The sequence below is a fragment of the Myotis lucifugus genome, unplaced genomic scaffold (genome assembly GCF_000147115.1).
Source record: "Myotis lucifugus unplaced genomic scaffold, Myoluc2.0 scaffold_180, whole genome shotgun sequence".
NCBI lineage: Eukaryota > Metazoa > Chordata > Mammalia > Chiroptera > Vespertilionidae > Myotis > Myotis lucifugus.
Genome location: NW_005871228.1, coordinates 1,516,455 through 1,534,673, shown reverse-complemented (window position 1 = coordinate 1,534,673; position 18,219 = coordinate 1,516,455). Strand labels below are relative to the sequence as shown.

Genomic DNA, 18,219 nt, shown 5'->3' with positions numbered 1-18,219 from the left:
CCTTGTTCTGTCAGTGGGAACCCTGGAAACACTTGGGAGCCTGCTAATTCTTTTTTTTGGGGGGGGGGCAAGGGGTGCTGTGTGCTTCTGAAAATAAGGTCAGTGTGTTATAATTAAAGATCAGGTCAAGCAGGAATTTTTCACATGAAGTTAGCATATTGGGGGGCGGGGAGGGTGAGGAGAGCGTTCTGGGTGGAGAGGGTAGCACGTACAGAGGCATGGAGTAAGGGAGAGCGTGATGCTGTGAAGTGCCAATGGCTCAGCACATGAGTGAGGAAGGGGGCTGAGATGAGCCTGGGAGGGAAATGGAGCCAGATCCGTGAGGGCCTGCTGAACGCTGAGTGTGGGCTTCCTCCTCTAGCAGATGGGGAGGATTTTAAACAGCAGAATGATAAGATCAGAGTTTCAGATAATGCAGCCCTTTCCTGAGAGGAGTCAGGCCAACCCAGGAGGCCCTCAGCTAACAGGAACTTGGTCTGCAATTGGCTGGGGCCCCAGCTTGGCCATCTAATACCCTGTGGATGACTGTGAATGACAAAGACCTGTCCCACTGTCAAGGACGGGTAGTGATGACCCATCATTTGGAATGTGACCCTCAGCATTCTAAGCCTTGGGCCACCAGGCTGCCTGTGAGCAGCCCACAGAGCAGAGAGGATCCTGATCTTCAGCATTCGGCTCACCCTAGCCATTCTGATGTTACTTTATTTCCAAATGAATAGAGTAACATGGGGCTTGGATAAGCTTTATGAAGATACCAGATGTTTCTAGAAAGTGTCTGCTTTAGGATTTTTTAGAGCAACTGTAGAGGGAGGTAGAAAATAAGAGTTAAACTTATTTAAAACTATGTATTTGCCTCTTCCAATATCTGTTTCCATAGAAACAAGTGGAATAAGCCACCAGTTTCAAAGCCAAATGTAGTCCATGATTTCCAACCCCCCCATTTGCTTCCACAAAAAAGGTTGGTGAAAGTATGGAATATAGAGGGAAGTTTGAAACGTTCCCCTCTCCCAAACTGCCCTTAACTTGATCACGGACCAAATACCCAGACAGCCACAGAACCCAGAGGGCAGGGGATTCTTGGTGGGGCTGCTTAGTAGTCTGTGGAGACAGCCTTCCGCTATTTCCGCAAGTGAACGCCACACACATGGCTCCCGTGGGTGACTGTGCTGCACATAATCCCATCTCTTTTGCCGCTTGCCTGGGAAACAGATGGCGAAGGCTTCAGGGAGTGCAGGCAGCCTCAGGGTGCGGCCTCAGTGGCTGCCCTGTGGCTCTCCTGGGTGTCAATGTTCAGTGACCTTGAGTGCTGTCCACCATTTCCTCTCTGCTTCAAAACCATTCAGAATGGCCAAGTGGAGGTGCTGGTGGGGACCTAGTATAGAAGGAAGGCTTGGGAACAAAATAAACCACCCTTTCACCTAGATTCACAGGCTGTCTTCACACCATCAGTATGCACTGCTTTTACTTTTGGGGAAATTAACTCAAATTATTTTTCTTAAAAGAAAAAAATTTCCCAGATGGGTGAGTGTGTGTGTATGCACACACATACACGGTGTCAGTTCTTGGTTTTCATCTTACTTGATCTAAAAACAGCATTTGACACACTTCATCCAAACTTTCTCTTTGAAACTTTCTTCGTTTGGTTTCCTAGAAACCAAACTTATCTGATTTTCTTCTTATCTCTGTGGCTCTCCCTACAGGTCTTCTTTGCTGTTTCCTTCCTACCTCCTCCATCTCCAAACACTGGCGTGTGTGGTTGAGGGAATGTCCTTGGTCCTCTTCTCTCCTCCATCTGTTTCACCCCTGCCCCCGGCCCCCACTGGTGCTCTCATCCAAGGCTTTCAATCTCATCTCTATGTTGTCTGCATTCACGTTCCCATCTCCAGCCCACACCTCTCCCTGAACTCCAGACCTGTATGTCCAACACCTACTCCCATCGCCACTAGTAGAGTAGGTGTTCAAAATGGGAGAATTTTTTTCCCCTTTTTTCCAACAATACAAATTACATTTTAAAACCTTTTAAACATACTTGGCAGATTTATCCACACCTGCTATATCTGAAGTGCAGAAACAGCTAATATTCCTATCAGACTGTAAAGCAGATGAAGGCAAGACTGAGATGCAACAAAGGTGCACCAAGCACCAGCAAGGGGCCGAGTCACGGGCAGGGCACCAGTCAGTCCTCGCCTTGGTCTAGGACTAGGACATCTGTCCCTGGAGACTTCTTCCTACTTCAAATTTCCCCTTTGCATGGATAGCTCTCTCGCCTGTGCCCCCGCCCATGGGTGGCTCTTCTGGCTACTCCCTTCCTTTCTGACCACCACTTAGAAGTCCCCTTCCTGGCTTCTCCTCCTGTTTCCATCACCGCTTAGTGGTTCCCAAGGCTCCAGTGAGGACATCTTCACTTCTTATTATACCACTCTCTGGGGACCACACTCATTCCCTCAGCTCCCATCCTCAATGTGCCCCTCCCTCGAGTCTCTATCTACTGGACAAACTGCTCCGTTGTGTTCTAGGACCCTGCATAAAATCTTCCAAGCCCCTCCGCTCAGAAATGAATCCACTCCTCATTCTGCACCCTGCCTCATTGAAGAGATCCACCATCCACCAACCAGCCAGAGATCTGGGCATTGTCCTTGCTGCCTCTATGTTCCCACCCCTTGGAGTCAATCAATCAGCAAGCTTTGTCATGTCTGCTTACCTAATATCTCTCAAATCCACCTACTTCTCTTTGTTCCAGTGCAACTGCCCTGCTTTGAGTCGCCATCAGCTCCTGCCTGGATTATAGCAAAGACCACCTCTGAGCCATCTCTGGGCTCCAGCCTCACCTCCCCATCTGTTCTCACCCTGCAGCCAGGGCAAATCTGATCATGTCACCTTCCTGATTAATGGTCTTTAACTTTGAAGTTTTAACTTCTCTGCTTAGCACACATGGTCCTTAACAACCCGGCTCTGTCTGCATCATCTGCCTTCCCTGTCACTTCCCCAAAGGTACTCTCGGCTTTGGCCAGCAGAACTATTTTATATTTCATGCTTAATAGTGAGAAATTAGATGCCTTCCCTAAAATTGAGAACAAGGCAAGGATGCCCCCTCTCATAACTCCTATTCAACATTGTACTGGGAGTTCCAGCTAATATAAACATAAGACAAGAAAGGAAATAAAAGGTATACAGATTGGGAAGGAAGAAATAAAACTGCTTGCAGATGACATGATTGTCTAAGTAGGAAGTCCCAAAGAATCAACAAAAAACCCTCCTGGAACTAATAAGCAATTACAACAAGGTTGTAGAACCCTAGCTTAACATACAAAAGTTGATTGCTTTTCTATATACCAAAAAGGAGCAATTGGAATTTGAACTTAAACAATACTATTTATATTAGCATCAAAACCAAAATTACTTAGGTATAAATCTAACAAAATATGTATAAGATCTATATGAGGAAATCTACACAACTCTAATGAAAGAAATCAAAGTAGATCTATATAAATGGAAGGATATTCCATGTTCATGGATAGGAAGACTCCATATTGTTAAGATGTCCGTTCTTCCCAGCTTGGTCTATTGAGATTCAATGCAATCCCAATAACAAAGCAAGATACTTTGTGGATATCAATAAGCTGATTCTAAAGTTTAGATGGAGGAGCAAAAGACCCAGAACAGCTAGCACAACATTGAAGAACAAAGTCAGAGAACTTTGACACTATTCAACTTCAAGACTTACTATAAAACTATAGCAATCAAGACAAAGTGTTATTAGTGAAAGAACAGGCAAGTAAACCAATGAAACAGAATAAAGAGCCGAGAAAGAGACCTACACAAATACAGTTAACTGACCTATGACAAAGATGCAAAGGCAATCCAGTGGAGAAAGGGAGTATTTTCAAGAAACAATGCTGGAACAAGCAGGCATTTTTGTGAATAAAAATGAATCTAGACACTGACCTTGCACCTTTCACAAAAATTAACTCAAAATGGATTAGAAACCTAAATGTAAAATGCAAAACTATAAAACTTCTAGAAGATAACAGCAGAAAATCTAGGTGACCTTGGGTTTGGCAATGAATTTTTAGATGCAACAGCAAAAGCATGATCCATGAAAGAAATTATTGATAAATTTGACTTCATTGAAATAAAAAATTTCTGCTCTGCAAAAGACAATGTTAAGAGAATGAAAAGTCAAGACAGACTGAGAGAAAATATACCTGGCACGTAACAGAAGCTATGTAAATGTTTACTGCATGACAATGAATGAGGATGTGGCACTGGGAGGCCTCCAGCAGGCCTTAAGAATCTGATTTTCATCCCTTGGATACTTGCATGTACTGTCACTGGGAGAATCGCTTCCATGGGTTCTCCCTGCTACTCTCAAACTCTTCATTCTGTTTTTTTCTTTTTTATCAGAACCTATGCAATCTAAAATAATTATTCTTATTTGTTTACATGTCTATCAGCCCCCACTAGCCTGTGGGCAACATAAAATCGAAGGCTATGGCTGCTGTGCTCACCTCGATCTCCCCAGTGGAAGATGGAAGATGTGTGTGGGGTGCTGGGCTGGGCAGTGAGGAAGATTGCTCAGAAGTTGCCCGGCCCTGGAGAAGCTGGGGGTCCAGCAGGGATGAGTGGGGTGGGTCAGAGATGCACTCAGCACAGATGAACAGCATGTGAAATGTCTCCACAGAGGAATGTTCAGGATGCTAGGGACGGGAGTAGAGAAAGGCCTGCTTGTAAATCTGGTGGTAACACAGGGCCTGGAACGGAAGTTCATTTACTTGTCAGAGAAGGTTCCAGAAGGGGTAAGCATGGGCACAGACTTGAAAATGAAACACAGAGCAAGGGCTGTGAGTGAAATCCTGATGTATTCACAGTATCCGGAACAATCTGAGGCATCTGAGGCAGGCGAGGGGAAGAGGGAACAGACCACAAAGATCTCTGATCACCTCTCCCCCAAGTGTAGACTTTCTCTCTTGTTGGAGGTCCTAGAAAAAACAGTCCTGCGGGGAGAATTTTGGACTCCTCATCCCCTGGGCATGCTGCTCAGTCATCACACTGTGTCTGACAGATGAGGGTCTGACAGAAAACAAATGACAGCTTAGCGCTGTTTGGTGGATAAACGACAATAAATCGACAGGCCTGTGGTTCAACAAATCAACGGGTTCTGCTACCATGGCAACAGAGTGACAGGGCAACTCTAAAATAAGAGGAAAAGAGGAGCAGGCCAGAAAAGGTGTAGAGAGAAATCTCAGAAGATAACTGGAGGAAAACACAGAGACAGGGCATCTGAGTTGAGAGCCAGAGCTGGCTCTCCTCCAGCCTGGCCTGGGAGGGTCTGGATGCCCCGGGGGGGGGGGGACCCTCCCCTGTCCCAGACTCAGTTCTCTCTCTATACAGAGAGGCACTTCCATGGCAGCCCACAGCTCCTCAGTTTGAGAATCACTGCCCTGGAAGGTCTGGCAAGGGCTAGGGTTCTATGCTCAGAGCTTGAGAGCAACAGGACTTATTACAGAAAGGAAGAAAGGGAAGATGATGACAGCAAACCATCACTTACTAAACGAATCGGACTGCACAAGGCTGACCGCCTTGAAAAGGTCCAGGGGGACAGGCTTCTTAGATCCATTTTTGGAGTTGGCTGACTCAGGCTGACTCCAGCTCCACAGCCTCTCCCCACCACAGCCAGAGCCTGGGGACCCCTAGTGAATGCCCAGCCCCAACTTAACCTTGAGTGAAGGTAGCCGTGCCCATGTCCTTGCCTGCCCTTGGGCTCAGTATCAAGCCAACTGTATCTGTTTTCTGTCCACCTGCCCTACTCCAGGTCTTCCCGAGGGCTCTGTTCGACTGGCCTCTCTTCCCTCTCTTTCTTTCCTCAGTCAGCCATGACTGTATTTTAGTCCTCATCTGCAGAATGTGGACACACTCCCCTGTCCTACTTGCTTCACAGATCTGTGGCCAATGACCAAAGGTCTATGAAGACCCCTAAAAATGCAAAGTGCTGTCATTGGTGAAAGGCAGGGTGGGGTAGTGGATGAGAGGGTAGTCAGTGGTGTTGCCACTAACCTGCTGAGTAATCTTGGTTAAATTATATAGCCTCTCTGGGTTTGTTTCCTCATCATTAAAAAAAAATTTTTTTTTATTGATTTCAGAGAGGAAGGGAGAGATAGAAACATCAATGATGAGAGAGAATCATCAATCAGCTGCTTCCCCCACGCCTCCCACTGGGTATCAAGCCAGCAACCCGGGCATGTGACCTGACCGGGAAATGAGCCGTGACCTCCTGGTTCATAGGTTGAAGCTCAACCACTGAGCCATGGCGGCCAGGCGGTTTCCTCATCATTACAATGGGATCACACTGCCCAGCCAGTGGTGAATGAGGAATTCCCCCGGGGTGGGCTGGGGGACAGGACTACTCCTTTGCCACTTGTATGGATGAATGGTGACCAGATAGCACCTCCCTTCTGGAAATAGCCTGCTACCCAGGTGACCTCAGCGGAGCTCCTGCCCCTTGATCCATGGGCACAGCCAGTGTTGGATCTGTCTGGGTCTGTTGGGTCTGCTTCCTTCCAGGAAGGATGTACACCTAAGGCAACGAGACGAAGGCCATAGCCCTAAATCTCCCTCCTAAATCCACACTGTTAGAAACTGCATCCTCGGCCACCACTCTGACTGCATAATTTCTCACTGTGCTGAGCAAACCCTGTCTGTCTCCAGACAAACGGTGCTGGGCATCTTATTTGCTAGAAAACCTTCTTGTCCAGAACGATAAAAGGTTCTGGCCGCAATGCATAAAACAACGGTTTCCAGGTTAGTTTAAGAAGTCACACTGAAAGCCACACAAAAAATTTCCCTAACCATGCAGTAGGAGAAATGGAAAAAATTCCAGTTTTCTCATCAGAATTTACTACTCCATAGAGAAATCACAGCATACAGCACACCCTGCACAGCCGGCTCTCTCTACCTAGGGCATCTTTAACTGTTCCAGAGAAAATCAACAAAAATATGCTTCCCTAATCTTGATCTTCCCTAATCTTGAGCATCCTGGGAAGATCACTGAATGAAGGGCAAGGCTGAATACAAAACTATTCCAATATATGTTTAACAGTACTTTTATGTAAGGTTCTTTATTTTAACAAACAAATTTCAGATATCAAATGTGGAAAAAGAAGTCTATTGTTTATCACTTTGAAAATCATATAGTACCTCACAGGAGCTCTCAGCATGCTTATTCCCTAGGAGCACTCATTAGGGAACTAATTTTAAAGAAGAGAATAACAATGCAATGTAATTTCTGGACCAGTAGATCATATAAATGGAGATTTCTACAATGTGTAGAAAATATATTCATATCAGCAGCCCAACATTTCCCCTTAATTCTGCATATATCAATATACCTAGACAAGTTCTTTCACCACCGACCCCAGGAGTGAAGACGGTCTATCTGGCCTTCCTGAAATAATGTTGGTATCAAACGGAGGAAAGCAGAAATAATGAGATGTCCCTGATAGAGAATGTGGGCCCATGTGGACCTGTGATGATTTCCCCGTGACAATCTTGATTTCTTCTCAAGGAGTGTACCATGGGCAGCCGAGTAGACGGCTGCCTCTGTCCCCAGGTGTCAGGGAGCAGCGTCCCGAGGGCCTCCCTCCTGCTGGTGCCTGCGCTTACCTCCATGCTGTACTTCTCCACCGTCCTTCTCAGGGGGTCCACAGCCTGCCAGCAAATCAGGATGCACAGGTCAATTAGCAGCATGCCCCCGACGATCACAAGCAGTTTCTGGTCCTTGATGATCTGCAGAGAGGGTGAGAGCAGCACGCAGTGCATGTGAGAGAGAGAACTTCCCAGACAGAAGTGAGGGGCCGGGTCAGGGAGTGACGGAATCAGGTCACCCTCAGTGGGAGAGTCTCCTGAGACTCATCATCGCAGGATAAACCAGCCAAGCTCCCTGCTGGACATTCAAGGTCCTTCCCGAGCGTGGCCAGGCCACCCTTACACACACGCTGCACTAGGAGTCTGACGACTCCTAGTCTGTGGCCCTGCTGTGATTTTCACCTCCCACTCCTGTTTAGGAGCTGGTTCTTTTGTCCAAAACACTCTTTTCTTTCGGTCTGGCAAACTCCTAATAATCTTAAAGACCCAGATCCATTGTTATCCCCTCCATGAAGTCCCCTCTCACTCCCACAGCAGAACTAATTACTTCTAGAGCACTGTTCAGATACTTCATTATCAGGAGTAGTAATAGTCTAAGAACAACCTGCCTCAAGTTTGACGGCTTTACATACATCATCTCATATCTAAAGACGCACATTGTTTTTCCCATTTTATGGATGAAGAAACTGAGGCTAGTGCAGGGTTAAGTAATTTGCTCAGAGTAATACTGCTACTAAGAGGTGAAGCCCAGGTTGGAACCACGTTTCTCCTATCTCCAGGGTCCATACCCTCCAATATTTACAGCCCCGACCCAATATTATATTAAGTTGTATACACATCTGCCCTTCTCAGTTAACATTTATTTGTGTACCCTCAGTACCTAGCAGGGCCTGGCACGCAGTAGGGAATTTGATGGATTGAACTGAGATGAAGGAATATAAAAAGAAGAAATATAACTTCCATCCGTCTTTGCAGCCTTTGATATCTTTATTGCACTATGAAATTCCCACCCCACTTTCTGTCCGTTTGGTAGGGATTGGCCTGGGGACAAACGCTGTCAGTGCCAAAGCTAACTTGTGTTTCACTCACTGCATGTTTATGTACCATCCCCACCTCCAATAAAAGCTAATGTGAAGAAGTCGTTCTAGAAAAGATTATAGAAAAATAAACAAAGCTGAGGCAGAAGCTTAAGAAATATCACCAGGTCTGGCTTTTAATGATTAAAGCCATTTTTAAAGGAGAAATAGAAACTCAAGGGACCTCTTTGCAGCTGAACCATGAAAAGAACAGGAAGAAAGTATCTCTGAGTTATTGCTGAAGAGATCCAATCTACCAAAACCACTTTACCTGGGGCGAGCACTGGCAAAGCCCTCTCCTTGAGATTTTCCAGAAGCATCTAAGGAACCGCTGATGCTTTTCATAAACCCAGCTAACCTTTGCCCGCGGGGAAGCTAAGCAACACCCTGCCAGCCTTGAGAAGTTGGGCCAAAAGGAGGAAATGCCTGAGGAGCTTAGGACTCGGAGGACAGGCTGGCAGGGTGATGCTCACCCAGGGCGGTTTGAGTCCCCGAGCATTTGCCCACGCTGTGCCTGACCCGTGGAAGGTCTTTCCCCAGCCTTTCTGCTGGCACCCTCCTACCCTGATGTCCCCACGAGTAGCCACTTCACACTATATTTCTGATCATTTGATTTATGTCTGTCATCCTACTACATTGTGAGCTCTGTGCAGTTTGGTTTTTGCTAATTGCCCCATTCTTAGCACCTGTCAGCGAAAAAGTACTCAATAAGCATTGGCTGATGGATGATGCTCTAAGAAAACATGCCCCGAGCACTCACTCAGTGCCAGGCCCTGTGCTGGGCACTGGTGACACAGAGATGGACAGACCCCGGTGCTGCCCTCCAGGGTTGGCAGGAGAGACGGACTTGTCCTGGATGATGACAAGAGGGTGTTGGAGGAGAGGAAGTGGATTCACAGAGGAGAAGCTGGGGGACACGGGGCTTGGGAGGAGGGAACGTCAGGCAACGGAGGCAGCACTGCAACATCACAGAGGAGCTTCCTGGATGGCAGCTGAGGGAGGGACCACGTCATGCCACCTGGTTCCAGTCTCCTGTGACTCCCCGTCATGCACAGGATAAATTCAGCCAAGCTCTTTTGCTTGGCATTCAAGCCTTTCCCAAGCTTGGTCTGACTACTCCCCAAGCAAGTGCACTTCCTTGCTGCTTAACCTTTCCCTACTCTGTGGCTGAGTTGTGTTTTTCACCCTTCAGGCTTTGTGTGTGGCTGGGCATGAGTGGGGTGGGTAGGGGATGGCTGGAGACAGGGCTAGGTGGAGGGGGAGAGCTTGCGTGACATAATGGGGCCTCACAAGGGTCCACTGGAGGTTTGAGCATCTTTAAGCATCAGTGTGATAGGAGCAGTCTTCAGTACTGAGGGGTAGACTGGAGGCGGAGGCTTGCGGTAGGAGACCAGTTAGAAGCTAGGGTAGTTGTCCTGGTGAACAGGGAGGAGGCAAGATGCAGAGCAGTGGCTGCCAGGATGGACAAGAGGATGCCGAGGCCACAGACACTGGGCATCCTCCTGTCCATCTGGCTTTAGCCTCTCAGTCCCCTCCCCTCCCCAAATTTCCCCCACCAGTAAGTGCCAGCACCTCCAGATCCCATCTTCTCTGCCATGGCTTTCTCATGAGACTAAAGGCCTACTACTCTTCCCATAGTCTTACTTTCAGGAGGCAATAAGGACCTTGAACTTACTCAGTCGTGCCATTTTCTCTTGCTCTCTTCCCATAAGGTACAGAAGTGTGGAACACCTTACACTCCAGCACACAAACCTTGGGCCTGTTGGGACTACACAGTACACACTGGACAGAAAGTGGCACATTGAAGGGAAAGAGCTGAGAGACATGGGGCGTGGCCACACTGAAGGAGTCACCTGCAAGGGATGGAGACTTCCCTTCAGAGTGGATGCAGCACCTCTTCCGCTGCTACCCAAATGGGAAGGCATCCATGTGGCACAGCTGGCCTTCAAAGATGAGCACCAGAACTTCCCTTTGATAAATGTGATAGTCTTCCCAATTTTAAGGCTCAAGTATGAAGTTTGAGGTAGCACGTTACAGTGAGAAAACACGATTTGAGATTATGTGGACCTGGATTTGGCACTGACAGCATTTGTGGCTGCATCTCTTGCTACCTGTGTGATCTTGGGCAAATCACTTCCTCTCTCATTCTGCAGTTCTCATCTATAAAATGGCAAGGAGCAGAGGGACGAAGGGAGTAGGGAGGCTCATGTATTACCTCTAAGTATGGTGCCAAGGGAAGAACATGGACTTTGGATTTAGAAGATCTCATTCGAATGCCAGCTCTTGACAAATGTGATCTGGGGCTCATTTCTACCTCTAAAACTGGGATCACTGAGCCCGAAGCTGCAGAGTTGGTATAAGACTAAAATGAGATATATTGAAAGCACCTAGTTACAGTGTCTGGCACAGAGAAGATGCTCAACAAATGGCAGCTATGTGTTATTTGGCTACCATTACTTGGGTTTTGATAATTAGCAATTCTGTTTATGTGCCTGGCAGTGACATCTAGGGGCAAAATGTGATATTGCACCTCAGCTCTACTAGACCCAGGGCTAATGATCACACTGATGGATCCATGGTTGGAAGAGAATAAGAGGAAGGACATGTCTCATTTCCTTTTGGCACCATTTCCAAAGCCTGGCACTTGGCCCGTGTTTGTGACTGAATGGATTTAAGCCACATTTCATTTATTAATTGCAGAAAAACTTTAGTGCGTACTCAGAGTGAGCTATTTTAGGCACAGGGATGGGCAAAACATAAATATCTCATCCTCATGAAGCATGCATGATAGTGAGGGAGACTGTGAATAACTTGATAAATACTCACACATATACACAATAGAAGGTCAAGGAGAGGTGATTTAAAATAGCCTTTTAAAAAGAGATCTAAATTTTTAAATTTAAAAATAGCACTGACCTGATCATACAAAGCCTGAGCACCAGAGCATCCTCACGTTAGGCAAGGCCAGCTCTCAAGTCTCCCATCAGCTTCCCTGACTTCCTTATTTTTCAGCTTCCTCTTCTCTCTGTGATATCACTGCATATTGATGCTTTCATGCTCCTTCCTCTCTCTGAGGCTAGCAAGTTACTAGCGCTCCATCCTCACTGACAGAGATGGGAGTGAAGGCACCCAGGAATGAGGAAGCACCAGGTTCTGGAACCAGATCTGAGTTCCATCTTACAACTAGCTATATGATCTTGAGTAAGTCTCTTAATCTGTCTGAGCCAGTGTCCTCATCTACAAAATGGGGTGATAACTACATAAACCACGTTAGATTATTAGAGCTTTGCTTACAGTTACTGTTCAACAGATTATTATTATTATTATTATTATTATTATTATCTATTATTATTACATGTCAATTCCCACTGTTGTTAGAACAGGGATTAGCAAACTACAAATATGGCCCACTGCTTGTTTTTATAAATAAAGTTCTATTGGAACACGGCCTTTTCCATTCACGTATGGATACCGCTGCTTTTATTCTACAACTGCAGAGCGGAGTGGTTGCAACAGAGACCGTACGGCCTGCAAAGCCTGACAGAGTTACTTTCTGGCTCTTTACAGAAGAAGCAGCTGACTCCTGGTTTCCTAAAAAGGCATTTCTTTACTTCTTCAAAAACCTTCAGATATTTTTTTGACCGATTCAGACTGGACTTCTCTAGGACCAACTCATTGTCTGGTTTCAGGTACACCATTCCAGGGGGAATACAGTGTGAATGGTGTCTCCCGGGGTTGTGCCACACAGTGGCCCTGCCTTCCTGTGTCACTCAGATGGCTGATGCTTTAGTGAAGCTGTTCAAACTCCTCTCTTGGCATTTTCCTCAAGCTGAGCCTGGATAAAGACCTGAGTGGATGTCCCTATGTCACTGATGGCAACGGAATCAAGTAATATTTGTAGTGAACTTTCTTTTCCCTAAAAAAAAAAAAAGACAACAACAACAAAACCCCCTCTGCCCACAGGAGAAGATCTCATCTCTGAGTTACTGCCCTCATCTCAACATTTCAGCTCGGCTCTAGTAAGAGGCAGAATAAAGACTGCAATAAGGCTTCTCAGTTCAAGAGTTTATGACTGGCCCTTAGACAAAAGAGTAAATGCTATAAAAATACTGAATTTGGGAGCATTAAATCACCACATGTCAATAGGCTTCTTTTCCTTTAATGTCTTAAAAAAATCTAGCCATATGGGTGGAGTTTATGTATGTGCATTTAGGGAGGGCATGCCATCGTGGATGGAGGGACAAGGAGGTGGGAGCCAGAGAAAGAAGAAAAAGATAAAAAGACTATATGAAAAAAAGCCTATAATTGCATTTAAAAATTTTTATAAATCTAGTATATATGTCAGTAAAAAAAAAATTAAGGAGTCCATTTTAATAAAAAAGTCTAAACTAAAAATAAAACCACAATGAAACTAAACAATAAAAACCCATCTTGGCCATATAAAAGAAAAGCATGGAGCATTCAATCCCAGTTTTGACCTGCAACTACCACAACCCTTTCAAAACGATCTGGTTCCCAGCCTTGAGTTTCCAATTATAAGACAAAGGTCTCTTTTCCACCTTCAACTCCTCTAGTTTGGTTTGTGAATGCGGCCCTGCAAACCTGCCCCTGGAGTAAGTAGGAGGCCGAGAGCAGGAGTTTCTCCTGATGGAATGGTGTGTGCATCTGGCCTTAATCATCTGCACAACAGACACAACTGGTGACCAAATCTGTACTCAGAGCCTTTTGCAGTTTCTCAGACAAGACCCCTAGGCCCACCACCAGCGGGAGCTCTCAGGTGCCCAGGCTCCCAGGGGTGCAGCAGGCTGTGGCCACATCACAGGCTCTGCCTCTGGGGAGCTTTCAGACAACTCAACTCCGATAGTCTTCTTGACATGTTTTGTCAACTGTTACCAGATAATCAGTGTTCTTGCTCACCGATCACATGAGTAATGGGACATAAAGGCTGGTTCTTTATTACAGATCACAGTATGGATGAATCACATGTTGGCACAGAGGAATCAACACTGCGATTCTTTAAAGCCAGGATGGAGCTGTCCGAGTGGCAGAGCCTCTCTCTAACCAGAGCCGCAGAGCAGGAGGGCTCAGGAAGTCCCTCGGTGCCTCTCAAACTTTGGCTTGCATCAGCATCCTGGGAAGGGCTGGTGAGAAACAGGCTCCTGGGCTCCCACCAGGATTCCTAGGGCTGGGGCAGGGGAGGGAGGGTGTGGAACTGAGAATGTGCATTTCTAATAAGCTCCTAGATCAGCAGTTCTCAACCTGTGGGTCGCGACCCCTTTGGGGGTCGAACGACCCTTTCACAGGGGTCGCCTAAGACCATCGGAAAACACATATATAATTACATATTGTTTTTGTGATTCATCACTATGCTTTAATTATGTTCCATTTGTAACAATGAAAATATATCCTGCATATCAGATATTTACATGACGATTCATAACAGTAGCAAAATTACCGTTATGAAGTAGCAACGAAAATAATTTTATGGTTGGGGGTCACCACAACATGAGGAACTGTATTAAAGGGTCGCGGCATTAGGAAGGTTGAGAACCACTGTCCTAGATGCTGTTGATGCTGCTCTGGCCAGTCCAGCCCTCACTGTGTAGCTTTGATCTGTCTATTAGTATCACTTAGCACAATCCCAAAACTCCCGATGCTCAGCCCCAGCCCTAGAGTTTGGTTTCAACTGGCTTGGGCTGGCTTACTTCTTGTAGTTTTCCAAAGCTCCCGTTTGATTGTAATGTGCAGCCAGGGCTGACAAGGGTGGCTAACCAGGCTTCTCATCTTACACAAGTGCTGGAAAGGAAGGAAGGGGCCCTACAGGTGAGCACGAGCAGTGGGTGGCCAAGTGGGGCTCTTTCCTCCCTCTAAATGCCGCCTGCAGCTTTCCTAAGGGGCAGGGGACCGAGAAGGGAGGATTGCCCCATCCTCCCCCCAATCTGGAGAGCTGCTCCTAAAGTAGTGCTGGCAGTGGAAGAGGTGAGTGGTGAGGATGACCAGCAAGAGGTGCCACTGGGTGCCAGGCAGAATCACAGCTCAGGAAACAATGTCATTTCAACATGTCCCCGTTTTATAGATAAGGACATAGAGCAGTGATGGCGAACCTACGACACGCGTGTCAGAGGTGACATGCGAATTCATTTTTTTGGTTGATTTTTCTTTGTTAAATGGCATTTAAATATATAAAATAAATATCAAAAATATAAGTCTTTGTTTTACTATGGTTGCAAATATCAAAAAATTTCTATATGTGACACGGCACCAGAGTTAAGTTAGGGTTTTTCAAAATGCTGACACGCCAAGCTCGAAAGGTTCGCCATCACTGACATAGAGGCTCTGAAACATGAAGAGATTTGCCTGAAGTCCCACGGCAGGTCAGTGGTGAAGCAGGGAGTAGACGCCCGCTCTCCTACTTTCCTGCTGGCCCCACTGCACTGGCACACCTGCTGTCTGCCCCAGGTGCCAGGGCTCATAACCCAGTAACCAGATGGCAAACACAAGCTTGGGATGAAGAATCAGAACAACACGCACCACGTCCAAAGTGGGATGAGACCACAATGCAGGGGAGATGTCTGTCAACAGGTTATACCCACGTCAGGGGTTTACAAAGTAAGAGTGTGTGTGTGTTTGGGGGGGGGGGAGGGCGGTTCGGGGGGGTTTAATCAAGAAGAGGAATTTTGGAAAGCGGTGTCATGATGTTCTGAGACCTCCCTCCCCAAAGGTGAGAGGGTGGGGGGTGGGGATGGTTCCTCCTTGACCTCAAATCAAGAGAGAGGTTTTAAGAAGAGCCCTCAGGGGGCTTGACTGATAGCGGTTCCTGCAGCCTGGGGAGGGGAATCCAATGAACTGATGCCTGACTGTTGTCTGAGAAGCCTATGGGAGGGGATGACAGGCTGGCCAGCTGCCCTTGAGGTGGGGGGAGGAGGCAAAAAGGGGGCGTCTGTTACAGTGGGGTCAATCCAAAATCCTTGAGATTATAAGAGTGAAGGATGTGCGAGTGCCTCTTGCATAGCAGAAGTGGCTCACAGGGCAAGGGAGTGCTGTGTGGCCCTGAACAAGACAAGCTGGAGGGTGAGCTGAGCCCAGGAGTGGGGGAACCGCCAGATGCTCAGGGTAGAAGAAGAAGCCACAATGGCCAACTGGCAGAGTATTTCACCCATGACAAGGGCACTGCTGGAGAGAAAGTCCCAGTAATGGGGCCTTTGGAAAACCCACAAAGACACCCAGAGAGTCTAAAGGGCCTGCTTAATCTATGCCAGGCCCAGCAAGCCCAATGTCAGCTACTGGCAAGTAAGGTCATTCCTGCCCCTTCTACTACTCCAAGCTCCAACTCTGGAGGGTTCAGAAACCTTGGGAATGAGCTGGAAAAAGAGAAAAACAGCCCACCTGCACCCCTTCTCCCAGGGCAGGTGGCAGGCCTGCCACAGGGCTGAGCTGGGGAGGGAGAAGCTGTGCCCTTGAATGCAGCTTGAAATTTTGGATATTATGATGGACTCCACATATTAGTTGCTGACAGAGGACCTTCAAAATCATGAGACTTGCCCCAAATTTTATCTAGGAGCAACGGAGGAACAGCACCACTGGAAGAGTTAAAGGGACAGTGTTGGAGAAAGTTTCTCTCTGACATCCTAAGAATCAAGCTTAGTCAGCATGCTGGTGACAAATGCTTTCCACCCACATGAAGACAGAACTCCTGTCTTCCAAGGGCCTCTTTGAACATGGAATGATTAAATCAGGTCCCTGTCCTGTATCACTCCCCTCTTTTAAGGGATCCCAGTGCTCAAAAGTTAAAGTTCAGATTCCTTACCATGACTCCTGCCTTCCCCTGGAGCCTCTTCACTACCCTGTCCCCACGAATCCCGTGCCCCAGCCACACTGAACCTCTTTCAGCAACAAGAATACACCTTCCCCTCCCCAGGCCTCTGTGCACTATTCCCTCTATAGGGCTCGAAAACTCCCCAGCCTCTGTCTGGCTAATCCCCACTCACCCTCCAGCCTCAGCAAGGTGACACTTACTACATGAAGCCTTCCCTGAGTGCTCGTACCCCCCCCCCGCCCCGCCCCCCCTGCCAATATGTCCCTGATCAGCCCTTATCACTGTGCATGAGAAACCCTTTGTTAACTGTATGATTTTCCCAAGTGACTGAAGGTATAGATGGGGTGGGGTGGGGCAGGGATTGTGTTTATCTTGAATTCCCAGCAAATAGCCTAGTGCCTGGCACATAGTAGATGCTTAATAAATATTTGTTAAATAAATGCTACCTGGACACTGCAGACACCCTGAAACAGAAGGAGTGATTACCTTCTTCTTCATTTTCACATTTTTGAAGATGGCGTGGACTCTCCATGTCTTTGCAAACATTGCCCCGAAGGCGGTTGTGTAGCCCACGGTGAGAATCCAGGTTCTGACCTAGAGGCCATGAGAAAACACAAGCATTAACACCTCCTAGGTGGACCGACCCCGTCATTTATGAGAGTTTCCCAACAAGGGGACTCTAGATGATGGGAACAGACACTCTACATTTCATAGTTTACTAATACCAACAGTCTTTCAATCGCATTTCAATTTGATAGACATTTAGTCTATCAGCACTTGCTGGATCCAGGGCCCTGGGCACTGAGGCATTTGAGATTCAAATCCTGCCTTCGATTAGGCCCCAAGGAAGCCAGCCACAGAGAGAGGCATGAAAGGCCCCAGGACAGCCCTCTGGCCTTCCCTCTTTCCTTTCTTCCTTGAGTGCCTTCCGTGTGGGGAGACAGACCTGCAGAAGGGAACATAATTGCTGCCTTCTCTGTTTCTTCACTTGAATCTATAGGAGACCAAGTGGCCCCGGAAGCTCTTCTATGGGTCCTGTGTTTTGGGCAGTGGGCGGAGGAAGTAACGGAGCCACAGGGGCTGAGCCTGGGCAGGTGAATGAGCCCGTGATGGGCCCCCTCAGTGTTCAGCAAACCCAGCACTTTGGTAGGAAAAGGCAGGACTTGGCTAGAGCTGGCCCTGGAGGACACATTGTGCACCAGGCCAGCTCCAGGCCATCATGAGGGGCTGCTCATTTAGGGAGGAAGGCCAGAGGAAAAGGGCTAGGACCTTCCCACTCCGCCCAGGGCCTCTTTCCTCAGGCATTTGGAGGAAGAGAGGAGTGGATGCTGCCCGGATTCTGCTGCCCAGCCACCCCGGCCCTCCCACCACAGTTAGGCCACTTAGCGCCTACTGAACTGCGACCTCAGGAGTCTGGTTACTCAGTGCTAGGCCAGCCTGGTCCCTGAGCCCATGCTGGACCATGGGTCCCTGCTCAGGACTAAGACTCTGTCTGGCTGTTGCCTGTTCCCCAGGACAAAGATGTACCCTGATCCCCAGCCCTGGGCTGGTGACTGATGGGAACTGCCAGCCTCGACAGGCACCAATAGCTTGGATCCCTGCAGGTTGCGAAGGGCCAGTCACCATCTGTTAGGTTTGGGCGCTTCCTGAATGCCCATTCCCTGCTGCACTGCCATCCTGACCAGC

General features: G+C 47.5%; 1 protein-coding gene across 1 annotated transcript in view; it reads right to left on the bottom strand.

The window, feature by feature from the left end:
* The window catches only part of GABBR2 (gamma-aminobutyric acid type B receptor subunit 2), a 324,860-nt gene that overhangs the window by 40,857 nt on the left and 265,784 nt on the right, over positions 1–18,219 (bottom strand). The window contains exons 11-12 of the mRNA XM_006096509.3: positions 17,020–17,127; positions 7,660–7,782 (exon numbers count right to left, since the gene is read on the bottom strand). Coding sequence (XP_006096571.2) covers positions 7,660–7,782; positions 17,020–17,127 — 231 coding nt within the window. The remainder of the gene's footprint in view (positions 1–7,659; positions 7,783–17,019; positions 17,128–18,219) is intronic.